The sequence below is a fragment of the Paralichthys olivaceus genome, chromosome 19 (genome assembly GCF_024713975.1).
Source record: "Paralichthys olivaceus isolate ysfri-2021 chromosome 19, ASM2471397v2, whole genome shotgun sequence".
In the NCBI taxonomy this organism is placed as follows: Eukaryota; Metazoa; Chordata; class Actinopteri; order Pleuronectiformes; family Paralichthyidae; genus Paralichthys; species Paralichthys olivaceus.
In genome coordinates, this window is record NC_091111.1 from 17,721,636 (window position 1) to 17,735,000 (window position 13,365).

The following is a 13,365-nucleotide window of genomic DNA, read 5'->3' on the forward strand; positions in this document are numbered from 1 at the left end:
TCATCCCTAACCCTCATAGCAACCCTAACCCTAACCCTAATCACAACCCTAACCCTAACCCTAACCCTAATAGCAACCCTAACCCTAACCCTAATCACAACCCTAACCCTAATAGCAACCCTAACCCTAACCCTAATTGCAACCCTAACCCTTACCCTAATTGCAACCCTAACCCATCTTAGGGATTAATTGGAATAACCACGCTGCTTGCTCGAAACGTGCTGAAATTCGGTGTGGTTGTGTGGCAGGCCACCCTTTATTAATCATGAAATGCACAAGTCTCTAGGACTTTAAGAAGAAAAGTCATTCAAAAATATCTTGTACTTTTTTTTATAGATTTGGTGGTTTCACCATTTCCGAAGGTCGTAGAAGCTCGGGGATGGTCCCAATGGATCGGGCAGAGCCACATTAGTTGAGATGGAACCAACTTCCAAGTCTCTATGACCTTCAGAAAAAAAGTTATTGAACAATATTCATCTTTTTAAAATATGAGAATGATCATAATATCAGCTTACGTGACCTTAGACAAGAAGGTATGGTACAACTTTGAAGACTTAGAATAGTGTTTGATGGTGTTTGTTGCTGTGTAACCTGACTAATTAATCCCTTGTTTGTCTGTTCACCAAACTTTTGTCTTGTAGGTGCTGCGCTTCAATGCATACTTTAAGGAGGATGTCCAGTTTTCCCCTGACGAGGTGTACCGTGTGCGCCCTGTGATTATATACTACTACCTAGAGGATGACAGCATGTGCATCTATGAGCCCATAGTGGAGAACTCTGGGTTATGGCAGGGGAAACGGTTGAAACGACAGCGTGTGCCCAAGAATGAACGAGGAGAGCATTACGAGTATAAAGACCTTAACCTTGGCATAGACCTGGTGGTGTATGTGCGCAAGTACCACATCACAAATTGCGATGAGTTTACAATGGTACAACCTGTTTGATTTATCTTTATTTTTTTACAGTATGTTTAATATGTACCCGTCAGTTGTTGAAAATACACCCTGTCTATGTCTAAACAGAAATTCATGGAAAGTGAGGGCATTATTTTGAACGACCCTGAGCCGATGCCAGTTGATCCTTACATCAACAATCGCAAAATGACTCTGCCTTGCTACACCACACCCTCAGAATTTGACAAAAAACACCGGTTTCTCACTATGGACGGGAAGGTAGAGTAAATTCCTTCTGTAACCATTATAAACTCTGATCCAGACAGCTATCAACACAGAGGTAGAAAATGAACCGGTTCTAGTTTCAGTCTCTTAACTTCTCTCTGTTTTTTACGTTTTTTATGCTAAAGTGAAACTAGCTATCATTTTTAATTTAAAGCGTATTTAAGTTTACATAACATGAGGGTTTAATGTTTCAGTACAGTTAGCAAAACTGAAGTTATATAATATTTACAGTTTACTTTCTGCATTCCTCCAGTTTAAGCAAATTTGAATATATAAATTTCAACTTTCTATCAACTGCAGAGTTGACAGAGGGATCTGAAACAAAAGTTTCTATACAAATGACCAAGCTAAAATTCTCTGTTGCAGTGTTGTCAGGTAGAGACGTTTACTAGTAAACATGAAAAATATTTGTGAGTATCGAACTGATATGACAATGCGAGAGGTAGCGGGATCGATGCCCGCATCCTCCAGTGACCTTGTTTTCCTCCAGATATAATGTGGAACATGTGTTATGATAAACATCTGGACATTCTTTAGCATGTGGTGTTCTCTTGCTAATATGTTGCAATGGCTGGACTATCGTGCCAATGTTCTTATTATTTTTGTCTGTACTGTATCTAAAATATTTCTTCAAATCAGTAAGTTTCATTCTCTTTATAATGTAGTACAATGCACATGTTCACATACCTTTTTTATATTTTTTTTTAATATAGTTTGTTCAAAGAATGTTTTTTAAGCAAAATGTCCAAACATTTCATGGTGTCAACCCTCATCTTTCTCTGTTTCCCCAGATAAACTACATTTCTTTGGCTCTTGGACATAAAATAAGCAACAGAGGAAATGCGACGCTGTGTGTAAATATTTGTGCAGACGAATCTAGGGGCTCGGTTCACAATGCAAATGAATGATAGAGGCTGGAACAAGTTTATGAAAGAACAAAAAGGTTTGTCAACATAGAAGTGAAAGCAGCACTAGTTAATAACTCAGTTTAATTCATACATTGAATTGTATTTAATAAAATCTGACAGGGTAGAGACATGAACACATGAAGAAAGTGAACAGACGGGTTTGTCATCTTCAGGTTTGCAGGGTTTTTAAATCAGCCATACGAACTTTACCACTTTTATCAAACATCCACATCAGTCGACATGATGGTGAAACCCAATCACACACTGTTCAGCTGTTTGAGTGTTTCTCTCAGAATGACCCTCGTTATTCCTGTTCCTCCAGTGATGAAGAGGTCGGCCAGCTGGGTTTGGAAGCAGCATCTGAACCAGTCTGCGGGCGGAGTCAGTCCCGGCGCCCTCCCTCCCTCACAGGCTCGCTTTCTGCTCCAAGTGACCAAAAGTTCAAGGTATCAAAATGTCTCTTTTTGTATATTCCCGCCCCCAAACGTCAATGCAGAGTTAGAGCAAGCAAAAGCAGCGAGGGTGTCTCCTGACGGCAGATCTGAGCGAGCAGCAGGAGTCCGTCTGCTCGCTGCCTCGTGCTCACGTCTTACATGAAGTCATCTGAATCGTAGCCGTCCTGTCAAAAAGACATGCAATTAAAGGCATTTGTAGAAAAATGTATCAGAGAGAAGAGAATTCATCAGATTTACAAATTCTTCCTGTCTGTGAATGTTACACAATAACATGAGAGAATGATTTATTTTGGTTTGTAGACATCCTAACCTCATTACTCTTCATATTTTCACTCTTCATCAGCGTTGTATAGTTCCTAGAGAGAGAAACAGGTTTTAACAAAAACAACATTTAAACTTGATGTTAATTTTCTGCAATAACAATGAAAAACCAATTCAAACAGTCAGCCTGCGCTCTCTCGCTCTGACTTCAGCAGCTGATGTACCTGAGCTCCTCCACCTCTTTTTTCCTCTTCTGCTCTTCCTTCTCTCTCTTCTTCTGTTCTTGGAGCAGAGCTTTCTTTTCGTTCCTCTCCTCTCTGTCTCTCGACTCTTTCTCTGCCGCCAGGTCAGGGAACCGTTCTTCTTTTGTTTTTTCCAAACGGTTAACGATCTCATTGACCTTCTTCTCCACTGCTACGATCTTCACCTGAGAAACACGGTACAGGCATGGAAACCGAAGGAGCCATATACTTCAAACAAACAGATGTTACATGTTCTTTCCCAGGTGCAGCTGTTTGCTCCCATTCATTTATGAAAGAATGAAAATCAGAGGGTAAGAGATAATTCATCTTAATGAACATGAAGCTGTCGTTTATTTTCTGAAGGTCTTTGTTGTAGTTTTTATTCTGCAGTTTACTGACCTCTTTCTGTAGATGGAATCCGATCTGCCCTACGTCCATGTCTCCGGTTTTCTTCAGGTTGGCCCACGGTGTGTAAACCACGTTGATGTTGTTCATCTTACAGCCTGAACACAAACAACACAGTAAATGGTTTTCATTGGGATGAATTCTAACAGTTGAACGCATTTTAAAAATGATCTGCGACTACATCACATGCATTTAGTTCAGCTGTGGCTCTGGTGTAACTGAACCAGGGGACAATCAGCTTCTTCTCAGGCTCAGTGCTTGTGAGGACGCAGGTCTTTACCTTGGATGCTGTTGTTTTTCACCAGCTGTGCACAGTCTATCAGCACCTCCGGAGGAATATTATCTATGGTCTCTCCCTAGAAAAGACACAGCGAGAACAAGTTAAATATGTAAAATGAACTGGTAAACCAGGTATCACAGGCTGAATGTATTTTTTTTTTTTTTACTCCTTACCTTTGGCAACCTCAAGTAAACGTGAGCCGAAGACAGTTTGTCCACATGAAACCTGGACATTGAAAAAAGCATCTGATGTTGAGTTTGTGTGTCAAGATGTAAAAGTTTTACTGTATCTGTAAACACAGTTAACTCTACTAGGTTTATTGTGTATTTAAGTCGCTATGTTTCAGCAGCAACTTGATTGGAATATAAAAGATGTGAAGTTAAATCCCACCAGATGTCTTCGGGCCAGCCATACTTGATAAGATCCTCATCTATAGACGAAAACAACATGAAGTTAAAGTGGCTAATGCCAAACACAGTGATGAAAGCAGAATAACAATGCTAACAGTCTTACTTTCATACTTGTCCTTCCCCATGTAGATTGTGTGTGGAGGCTCCACCGCTGACAGAGGAGGAACCATTCATTCAGACATCAGTTCATAGTAAACATTAGTTTGGAAAAAAAACCCCACACAAAATAACACGAGAGACAGAATCTGCAGCTGGAAATGTAGCCGGCTAACAGGCTACGAGCTAGCAGGGCTGCTAACCCTGCAGCTTCACTCACCGGCGCTCGTGAAGTAAAAAACCATCTTGAGGGAATTAAAACTCGACGACAGCAGAAGAAGAGCGTGAAGTCTGAGAGGAAACTGTGAAAGTGTAAAAACAGCGAGTTCACTCAGAGACGGCTCTGACACTTCAGCGTGTGCACGTTGACCCGGAAGCACACACACACACACACACACATGTCCGCCTTCAGAATAAAAGCACGACAGAGAGGTTTGAAGCTTGACTCCGTCTGTGTTTTTGATGCTGGTTGAATTTAGAAATCAGAGCATCTGCAACAGAAGACACCGAGTCAGACTAACATTTTTACACACAGTGATTTATCCCTACAGTAGTTGGGAGTGGTGCTACTTTAACTTTGGTTTGTACTGACTCCATTTTCCCACAATTATCCAGGTTACTGTGCAAAACATGTTTTTGGCACTAAAAGAAACGTGTGGTGGCTTTATGAATAAAAAGTATTTTTGTGGAGGCATTGCTATTGTTTCTATATAGATATGCTGTATTTTATAATTGATGGTACTACCATGGGCCTTATATGTACTTATATGTAAAAGAAAACAATGTTTGTGACTGTAACTTTAGTTTAGCATTTATTACACTCATTCTTACTTAATAAAAAGGGTTGAAGAACAGTAACCTTTACTGATATTTCCGGGACATTACTTTCAGGCTTGGAATATTCTGTGATATATCATGATAATTCATGATCATTACAATAAATTGTTATAAAATGATGATGATGATTATGATTATTTATTATTCAGATGTATAATCCATATAATACGCAAGACACCGTTGATTAAAATACACAAAGATTCATGATTTCTGGACTTTTCAAGACTCCGGTGACGCTGGATAAAAGTCTCCTCTCTCCTGATTTCGAAGCTCTACATCTGTAATTCATGTATTTTGTTTGGAAACGAGGCAATCTCAAAATCTTTATGACACCTCTATGAATAAAATACATTTTCTTCATGACTTCATGCAGAATAGTTTTGAGTATTCACAACCTGTTCAGCTCAGATACAAGAACAAATTATGTTTTTCTGTTACAGTCTTTTGTAAATCAGAATTTTTAATGTGGATCAAAGCGCTGTCTGCAAGTGTGTCATGACGTCACACAACCTTGGTTCTCACGGTGGATTAGCTCAAATGGTAGAGAGCGAGAACGAGAAGACGGGCACCGAAAAGTAAGCCCCAGGGGAGGAACGTGATTGGCTACTGTGGGCTTACTTTGGCGGAATAGACGGGATACAGAGGTAGCGGGATCGATGCCCGCATCCTCCAGTGACCCTGTTTTCCTCCAGGTGTGATGTGGAACATGTGTTATGATAAACATCTATACGTTCTTTAGCATGTGGTGTTCTCTTGCTAATATGTTGCAATGGCTGGACTATCGTGCCAATGTTCTTATTATTTTTTGTCTGTACTGTATCTAAAATATTTCTTCAAATCAGTAAGTTTCATTCTCTTTATAATGTAGTACAATGCACACGTTCACATATCTTTTTTTAATATATTTTTTTAATTAGAATTTGTTCGAAGAATGTTTTTTTTAAGCAAAATGTCCAAACATTTCATGGTGTCAACCTTCACCTTTCTCTGTTTCCTCAGATAAACTACATTTCTTTGGCTCTCGGACATAAAATAAGCAACATAAAAACAAAACACAAACACGGATCTATGTTAATCATAGACTGTATATAAAGAGATATTAATGTCTGCAGCCTGCAGCGTGGACAAACTGGTGATTTATTTTGAAGGCCACGAAAAAGAAGGAACCCTTCTCTTTTATAGTGGCAACTGGATTTTGCAGCACTTCCGTTTCCGGGAATTAGACGCGCGCTGTTCAAAACACGGAGGAGAAACGCGCGCAGCAGAAAAAGAATAAGACGAAGAAGAAGAAGAAAAAGAAGAAGAGACGCCAACTTGAACTAAATCTGAACTTTTATCCATTTGTTGTGACGCGACACAAACGTGTTCGGTAAGAAGAAGTTCACGTGCTTCTCTTTTAAACGTCGTCTCCTCTCAACTTACACAAGAAGCGTCTTCTCTGGTCTCGAGCCGTGAAACAGACAAATATCACTATTCACAGACAAAATGGCCGATCGGGGTTAGAGCTGCTGTTCGTCGAAGTCTTGTTTAGTTTCTGTTGAAGAGTTGGAGTCGTCTTTTGTTTTGGATCATCGTCCCGCCAACTGTCTGCTCTTTGTCACTTTCCCCTCAGACGAGCTAACTGAGGGAAGCTAAGCTAACGTGCAGTGAATCCACACAGGTGCGTTAAATGCGGTAAAAAACCAAACCCCAGCAGGAAATCTTGTTGATTTAGCGCCAAACACACGCAAACGATTAAACGCAGCACTTCTATCTGCGACCTTCACGACACTCAGCAGGAAGACGTGTGGCTCTGCTGTACGGCAGCTGTGAATCACCATCATATCAAACGCTGACGTTATGGGATGAGGGACACATCTTGTTTTCATTCACACATTGCAATTTGAATGTGACATGCAACACTTTGAGTGAACGTGTCTTATCCTGATGAAGTTTCTCTGTGTGCAGGTGACATTTGGAGAAATGATGCCCACGACTACCAGGAAGAGGAAGCTCTCCTCTCTGGACTCTGACAGGTGAGACACTGGATTGAAGCAGTTTTAAGATTTACTCTCCAAACAAACTGTACACTTGAATATATAACAAATAAATCAAACTGAAGTTTGACTCTTAGAGTGTAATTCACAGTTCTGTTTTCCTGGCTTCTTCTGTTTAATGACAGAAAACAAAGCTTCACTTGATGACATATCTGATTTATTCTGTAGTTTAGTTTGTTTTGTAATGTTGCTACACTACTTTTCTGAACCTGGTTTTAAGATCTAATGAGAAATTGTCCTCGAGGACATCTAATGAAAGTCGTGTGTCTCGTCTTCTCTCACTCAAACACCAGTCACCCAGCCAAGAAGGGGGTGAGAAAGGAGATGTCCCCCTTGAAGAGGGCATCTCAGAGAAAGCTGCGTCAGTCTCCAACTAAAAAGAAGCCAGCTGGACGTTTGGACATGGAGAACCTTTCTTCCCCACAGAAATCCCCACGTAAACGAGCAGGTAGAGGAGCAGTGATCTGATGTGGTTCTCTAAAGTTTGATGAAGATGTTAAATTCACCATCGGTGTCTGTTTATTTTCTTCTTGTTCTAGTCTCACCGACCAAATCGCCTCGTAAATCTCCCGTCAAACCTACCATCGTTACGAGCTCTTTTTACGGCAAGAAGAAGCTCGCCTATCTCACTCCACTGGAGAGAAAGGCAATAAAGGAGTCTATGCCTTCCCCTCCTTCTCTTCCATTGCCCCCCTCTCAGGTGAAGAAGCAGGAAATGAAGAGTAAAAAGAAAGTAAAGGGAGGCAACAAGGCGAGGAAGATTCCTGCAGGATCCAGTAAAGTGGGGAAGACAAGCTTTAAAAGCTTCACAACATCTACAAAGACGATCCGGCTTTCAAAGATTAGCAGCAGGTTTGTTTTAAGTCATTGTTCTGTCAAATCTGTTCTGTTGGTGCTTCTCCCTGGCAACAAGTTTTGATGTGTGTTTCTTGTTTCATCATTTAAATCAACAGTGTCGCTGCCAAACCAGCATCTGCGACGTCTGCAGCTCCCTCCGGTAACTCTAAACTAGCAGAGTCCAAGAAAGCGATCACCATCACCTTCAGCAGCCTCAAGCCTAAACCCAAGATCTTCGTTGGGGCTGCCTTCTTCAGCACGGGGAAGAAACCAACATCCATGTACAAGAAATCTGCCCCGAAGTCCTCGACCAAGCCGGCATCCGTCCAGAGCAAAAGTAGTGAAGCTCCGCCACAAGCAAAGAGTGAGAAAACAAGGCAGCAGCAGCAGACGACTGTAGTGTTGAACCAGCAACAGCAACATAATGAAAAGGTGAGCAGAACCATTGTGATTGTGTGTTCACACATTTTATATTTGTTGCATTTGAACTAGAATCGTACCCACACTGGATTGTGTTGTAATGCTACAGGTCGTCCACTCTAGTCCAGATTAAAAGTCACGTTGATGCTATTTTTCTCCTGCTGGTTTCCTGCAGATCACTGTCCAGCCGAGCATCAAGCAGAGAACCAAGTTTGATCCGACGGACTGGATGGACTCTGTTAACGAAGAGCCTGGAAGTCCACAGCCGTTCAGGTGCTTTAATAATCGCAGAAGAAACGTCACTGTGTATTCGTCCAACAGTTTATGTGGAAATATTAATTTTTCTTCTTTAAAACAATATTCTGGTGTAAAGACAAAAGTATTATTTCATATGATCAATAATCATCTTGTTCTCTCAGCTCACCTAAACTCTTGACAGAGAAATATGGGATTAACAAGGAGCTGAAGATTGTGTTGACGAGGACCCCGACATCAAGTCCTGCATCTGTGGCTTCATTCACCAACACTCAGGTGCAGCTGAAGTTTCTACACATCTGCACTCGTAGACACTGTTTCCTTCACGTGTTTAAAAACTTACTTCAGTTTATTATCATCGTCTGCTGTTGCTCATGATGTTTAACTTTTTCCAGGGTGATTCTCTGACCGGCGACGACTTCAGCGATATCAGTCAGACCAGTGCTGCCTCCAGCTCGCCCAAAGGTAGCTGCACTTCCACCCAACTTCACAGACATCTGACACGATGTTCTTCTTTCCTGGTTTCATTTGAGATGTTTAAAATACCACTCTGCCTCCTGTAGAGCTTTGTTTTTATTTTATTTTGAAATCTCTACAGGATCTGCAGCGGCCGTGTATCCCATCTTTGGCTCTGCGTCCAAGAGGTGAGATGTTTTAGTCATCTACAGTTGGTTTCCCTCCCTTTCACATGTTTCCTTCATCAATACAACATATGTTAGAAGCTATGGACCAGTTTTGGTATCACGATAATGTTTTGATCACCAATCGATCCTTAGCCTCTGATTCTTTGTTTTCTTTTTGTAGTAACCCTGACAACGCTACGTTCTACTTTTGTCCTGTAGGTTAAAGAAATCTCTGCAGCCTCCAGTGTCCTGCAGCACCCCCTCTGGCCCCGTAACGTCACTGCAGACACCTTCTTCAGCTAAAGAGCGAAGTGTTCGCAGGAGGAAAGAGAAGCAGGATGACGACCAGCTCATCATCGTACGTTGATGTCTTTATTTGATTTGTTTTTTAAATGCCAACTACAACGAATGCAAAAAGTATGTTGGTTCGAGGGGAAGATAGAAATTAAGACACAGAAAGTTTTTTGTTGTTTCACGGATCAACTTTTTTTTTTTAAAAGTGTTTTTCTGTTTCCTCTTCAGGATGCGGGTCAGAAGCAGTTTGGAGCAATAACCTGCAGCTCATGCGGGATGGTTTACAGCGCCGACAACCCAGAGGACAATTTCCAACACTCCCAGTTCCACCAGCGCTTCATCGACTCCATCAAATTTGTGGTAAAACTTTTCTTCCCTCTCTCTGGACTCTGGTAAAGATATTAAACTGCACCAACATCAGATCAAACCCCCCTTTTTTTTTTTTTTTACATGAGCTGTCCAGAAAGAAAATTCAAAACAGGTTTAATATGTAAAACCAACTGATTATGAACATGTTTCCCTTTTGTCACTAATGATGAAATCACTTGTTTCGATCTAAATTAGTTTGGCATTTTCCGTCGATTCTCTGCCAACGCTGCAGGAGTTCAGATTATTTCATGTGAGTTTACGTTGGGAATTGTTGGCTTGTAGCTGCAGCTTCTTCTCTCTGTTGTGTGTCCAGGGCTGGAAGAAGGAGCGGGTGGTGTCTGAGTTCTGGGACGGAAAAATTCTCCTGGTTATGCCCGACGATCCCAAATACGCCGTCAAAAAGGTAAACGATGTCGTCACTGTTAATCAGCAAAACTGCCCTAAAGTAACCGTCAACGTTTCAGTCTTTTCCTTTAATGTTGATTTTCCTGTCGGTGCCGTGTTTGTTTGGCGTCAGGCCGAGGACGTGCGTCGCGTCGCAGACAGCGAGCTGGGTTTCCAGCAGGTGACTCTGAGCCGACCCACGCAGGCCAGGACCTACCTGTTCATCAACTCGGAGCGGATGGTGGTTGGATGTCTGATCGCTGAGCCCATTCGAAAGGTTCGGCTGCTGGATGTGAACACGTCATCAACACTGTCCTCCAGTATTTGTTCATAAACACCTGAAGGTTTTGTTCTTCGTGTCCAACAATGAATTCAGGCTTACAGAGTCCTGGAGCAGCCGGACCGACAGAAGGACATGACCAAGGACGACTTCATGGAGCGACACCGAGCCTGGTGCTGCTCCACCGTCCCAGAACAAGCTCTGTGTGGGATCAGTCGGATCTGGGTCTTCAGCCTGGCCAGACGACAGGGCGTCGCCACCCGCATGCTGGACACCGTCAGGTACAGCTACACACACACACAATCTTAACGTCTTCTTTGGTATTTGGGCATGATATCAAATTGTTGTTAGGATATAACATCTCACTTCAGCTCTGAGGATCTGGTGACGTTAACGCCACAGACTCTACCGTGTCGAGTGTTACACTCTTCCTACAAATTCTTTCTTTCCCAGGAGCACCTTCACGTACGGCAGTCATCTGACCAAGGAGGAAATCGCCTTCTCCGACCCGACACCTGACGGCAAACTGTTCGCAACCAAGTACTGCAACACGCCGACCTTTCTCGTTTACAACTTTGTCGCGTGATGTCGGGAAAGAATTGACCTGAATGTTTTATTCAACCTGTTCTCTTAATGCGAGCGTTGCATCTTCACAGTTCTTCCTGTTGAATCGTTCTTCATACGCAGAGCCGTGACTTCAGGTTTTAGTTTGTGTATAAGCTGCAGTTGTGTCATTTGTAATCACCAGGAAGAAGTAGGTTCACTGTTTTTCTGTGAACGCGCCTGTTTTCACTCAGTATTTATACTCAGCGCTGCCGGATTTTCCTGTTGAATGTATATCGGCGGTGCTTTCAGATGTTTATATTTTAATAAGGACATTTCTACATTTCTGAATATTCACACATAACTTGATTTATTTACTTGTGCTTGTAAATGTTCCGGTTTTTTTCTCTCGTTACCAGCTCAAGGATTTCTGAGCACTTTGGAAGGAAATGTTTACAGACACTGTTAAAAAAGCAGAAACCACAATTGTTCGGGGGAGTTCTGCTTTGTAAATAGGTTTTAATAAACATGTTGTCTTTGTTTGAATCTAGAGTTGTTTCATAAATGTTTCAAAGATCATTAGTTATAAGTTCACTTCAGATAGATAATTTTATATTAATGTGACTTAAAGCTGATAGAGATCGGCTGTTTGCCCTTCTTCATAAATGCTCTGATAACGAGAAGCTTCATCTTTAAACAGATAATGAGCTTTATCTTCCACATCTAACAAATATCTATCAAATCTCCCAAACTGTGGCGACTGAAATCCAGACAATGAATAGAACATTTGAAAGATAAGAAATAAAATAAAAAAACAGGTTGCTGTGTTTTTTTTTTTGTGTTAAATTTAGTGACAGGAAAACTTAAACGTTTGATGGTGAAATGTAAAACACATGGCAAAGTTTACAAAGATGGAAAATCCACAAGGATTTAGAAATAACTTTAAGAGAAAGTGACAATGAAAGAAAAAACAAATTTACAATAAAAAGTCGACAGAACGAGAGAGAGGACAACGTACAAATATACAGTAAGAGATTCCAGTCGGCCCCTGCAGCTGCATTCAAAGGACACTTCAGTGATGATGCTGCGGTTTAATCCTTTAATTTATCAATTATCTAAAGTCCTGATTATTAATTAATTATTTCGATCTATTTATCAGTCGATAACGATCACCTCACACTGCGTTTTGTTCAGCGGGGCGTTGCTCTCTAAAGCCTGGACGATCTGGGCGGCTGAGGGTCTCTTCTTGGGGTCTTCTTCTGTGCACAGATAGAAAAGCTCCACCATCCTCCGGTACGAGCTGCCCAGAGCCTCAGCGTCCAGCGCCGGCCTCTTCCCCAACCTCTCGTAGTAGGCGTCCTCGTCAAAACTCTCCTCCGTTGAGTCCTCTGAAACACAAGGGTTTGACGAGGGCTGGTCTGAATGTAGATTCTCATTTAAACTTGTGAATCCTCAAAATAAAGAAATATCTTCACTAATAAGTTTGATGGGTGCAAGAGTCAGAATTTCTGTTTTTACATCGCCGCTGCGACAACACACTGTCTCACCGTCGTCCTCCTCATCGCCGTCGTCCCCCAGCATCTCCAGATGAGGCATCGCCAGGGTCATCATCTCCCACAGAGTCAGACCGTAGGCGAAGATGTCCGCCTTGTTGCTGATATCTCCTCCCTCCTCCAGAGCCTCCATCGGCTTCCACGGCTCCGTGCCGATGTACACCGCCCTCGGATCCGACACTGAGGACAGAAGAAGAAGAGAAAACTCAAATTTGACTGAAAAATTATCTAAATACAAAACATTCTGTTTGTCTGTGTCACAGTCATGTAACCGCAAATTAAATTATTTTTAATAAAATCAAAGCTTGTGATCTTTGGCCATGTTTTCACAAAGGAGGATCTGGGAATTTGTAATTAGTGTAAATTAAACCCAAAAGGGCAGAGACCCCCACTGGCTGACAACATGAACTACATGTGCATGAGAGCGTTCATGTTTCAGTCCGGGCAGAGAAACAAAGTGAATCAGCTGCTGTAAACAATCATTCTCTGCCAGTTCTGTGTTTCTATCCGTGATTAATCCAACTCATGTCTCCTCACAGATTTAAGATGAGCTGCAGCTGTGATGCGACCGCAAATTAAAATCTGACCACAGGCCCAAAGTCTGTTTAGAAAACTGTAAGTATTAAATTATTAATTTTGTTTTCACATCCGTCCACAGCAAGAAATGAAACTTGATTCACGTCCCAGAAGTTGTGGAAA

General features: G+C 41.7%; 4 protein-coding genes across 7 annotated transcripts in view; 2 read left to right on the forward strand and 2 right to left on the reverse strand.

Annotated features, from left to right (window-relative positions):
- Positions 1–494: 494 nt before the first annotated feature.
- LOC109643233 (EF-hand domain-containing protein 1-like) lies at positions 495–1,244 on the forward strand. The gene is made up of 3 exons (XM_069515637.1): positions 495–533; positions 642–929; positions 1,023–1,244. Exons 1-3 carry the CDS (start codon positions 495–497, stop codon positions 1,179–1,181), a joined length of 486 nt encoding a protein of 161 aa, XP_069371738.1. The 3' UTR covers positions 1,182–1,244.
- Positions 1,245–2,150: 906 nt separating this feature from the next.
- On the reverse strand, positions 2,151–4,633 carry ccdc25 (coiled-coil domain containing 25). Its single transcript, XM_020108271.2, has 9 exons — positions 4,456–4,633; positions 4,243–4,290; positions 4,120–4,159; positions 3,903–3,954; positions 3,730–3,805; positions 3,444–3,547; positions 3,027–3,229; positions 2,852–2,897; positions 2,151–2,705 (listed from the first exon to the last, which is right to left on the reverse strand). Exons 1-9 carry the CDS (start codon positions 4,478–4,480, stop codon positions 2,676–2,678), a joined length of 624 nt encoding a protein of 207 aa, XP_019963830.1. The 5' UTR covers positions 4,481–4,633; the 3' UTR covers positions 2,151–2,675.
- A 1,641-nt stretch (positions 4,634–6,274) lies between these two features.
- On the forward strand, positions 6,275–11,659 carry esco2 (establishment of sister chromatid cohesion N-acetyltransferase 2). 3 transcript variants are annotated; one of them, XM_020108275.2, is made up of 16 exons: positions 6,315–6,441; positions 6,685–6,732; positions 7,020–7,087; positions 7,402–7,556; positions 7,648–7,960; positions 8,062–8,377; positions 8,541–8,638; positions 8,785–8,896; positions 9,016–9,085; positions 9,219–9,264; positions 9,463–9,601; positions 9,766–9,897; positions 10,220–10,309; positions 10,424–10,567; positions 10,667–10,851; positions 11,024–11,659. In XM_020108275.2, the coding sequence occupies exons 3-16, from the start codon at positions 7,035–7,037 to the stop codon at positions 11,154–11,156; spliced, it is 1,986 nt and encodes a 661-aa protein (XP_019963834.2). In that variant the 5' UTR covers positions 6,315–6,441; positions 6,685–6,732; positions 7,020–7,034; the 3' UTR covers positions 11,157–11,659. The 3 variants fall into 3 exon arrangements, with proteins under 3 accessions (XP_019963833.2, XP_019963834.2, XP_069371280.1); XM_020108274.2 differs by lacking the exon at positions 6,685–6,732 and having other exon boundaries at positions 6,275–6,441; XM_069515179.1 differs by lacking the exon at positions 6,315–6,441 and having other exon boundaries at positions 6,595–6,732.
- The window catches only part of pbk (PDZ binding kinase), a 3,960-nt gene continuing 2,051 nt past the window's right edge, over positions 11,457–13,365 (reverse strand). For both annotated transcript variants that reach the window (XM_020108276.2, XM_069515180.1), the window contains exons 6-7: positions 12,661–12,846; positions 11,457–12,501 (exon numbers count right to left, since the gene is read on the reverse strand). In XM_020108276.2, the coding sequence (XP_019963835.2) occupies positions 12,269–12,501; positions 12,661–12,846 (419 nt within the window). In that variant the 3' untranslated portion in view covers positions 11,457–12,268. The remainder of the gene's footprint in view (positions 12,502–12,660; positions 12,847–13,365) is intronic.

Excerpts from the sequence above, each read along its gene's own strand:
- ccdc25 (XM_020108271.2), bottom strand. The coding sequence starts at position 4,480 with ATGGTTTTTTACTTCACGAGCGCCG. Across the intron at positions 4,291-4,455 it reads TTTTTACTTCACGAGCGCCG|CGGTGGAGCCTCCACACACA; the intron begins GTGAGTGAAGCT and ends CTCCTCTGTCAG. Across the intron at positions 3,955-4,119 it reads GGCTGGCCCGAAGACATCTG|GTTTCATGTGGACAAACTGT; the intron begins GTGGGATTTAAC and ends TTCAATGTCCAG.
- esco2 (XM_020108274.2), top strand. The coding sequence starts at position 7,035 with ATGATGCCCACGACTACCAGGAAGAGGAAGCTCTCCTCTCTGGACTCT. Across the intron at positions 8,378-8,540 it reads AACAGCAACATAATGAAAAG|ATCACTGTCCAGCCGAGCAT; the intron begins GTGAGCAGAACC and ends GGTTTCCTGCAG. Across the intron at positions 8,897-9,015 it reads CTTCATTCACCAACACTCAG|GGTGATTCTCTGACCGGCGA; the intron begins GTGCAGCTGAAG and ends AACTTTTTCCAG.
- LOC109643233 (XM_069515637.1), top strand. The coding sequence starts at position 495 with ATGATCATAATATCAGCTTACGTGACCTTAGACAAGAAG. Across the intron at positions 534-641 it reads ACGTGACCTTAGACAAGAAG|GTGCTGCGCTTCAATGCATA; the intron begins GTATGGTACAAC and ends TTTGTCTTGTAG. Across the intron at positions 930-1,022 it reads ATTGCGATGAGTTTACAATG|AAATTCATGGAAAGTGAGGG; the intron begins GTACAACCTGTT and ends ATGTCTAAACAG.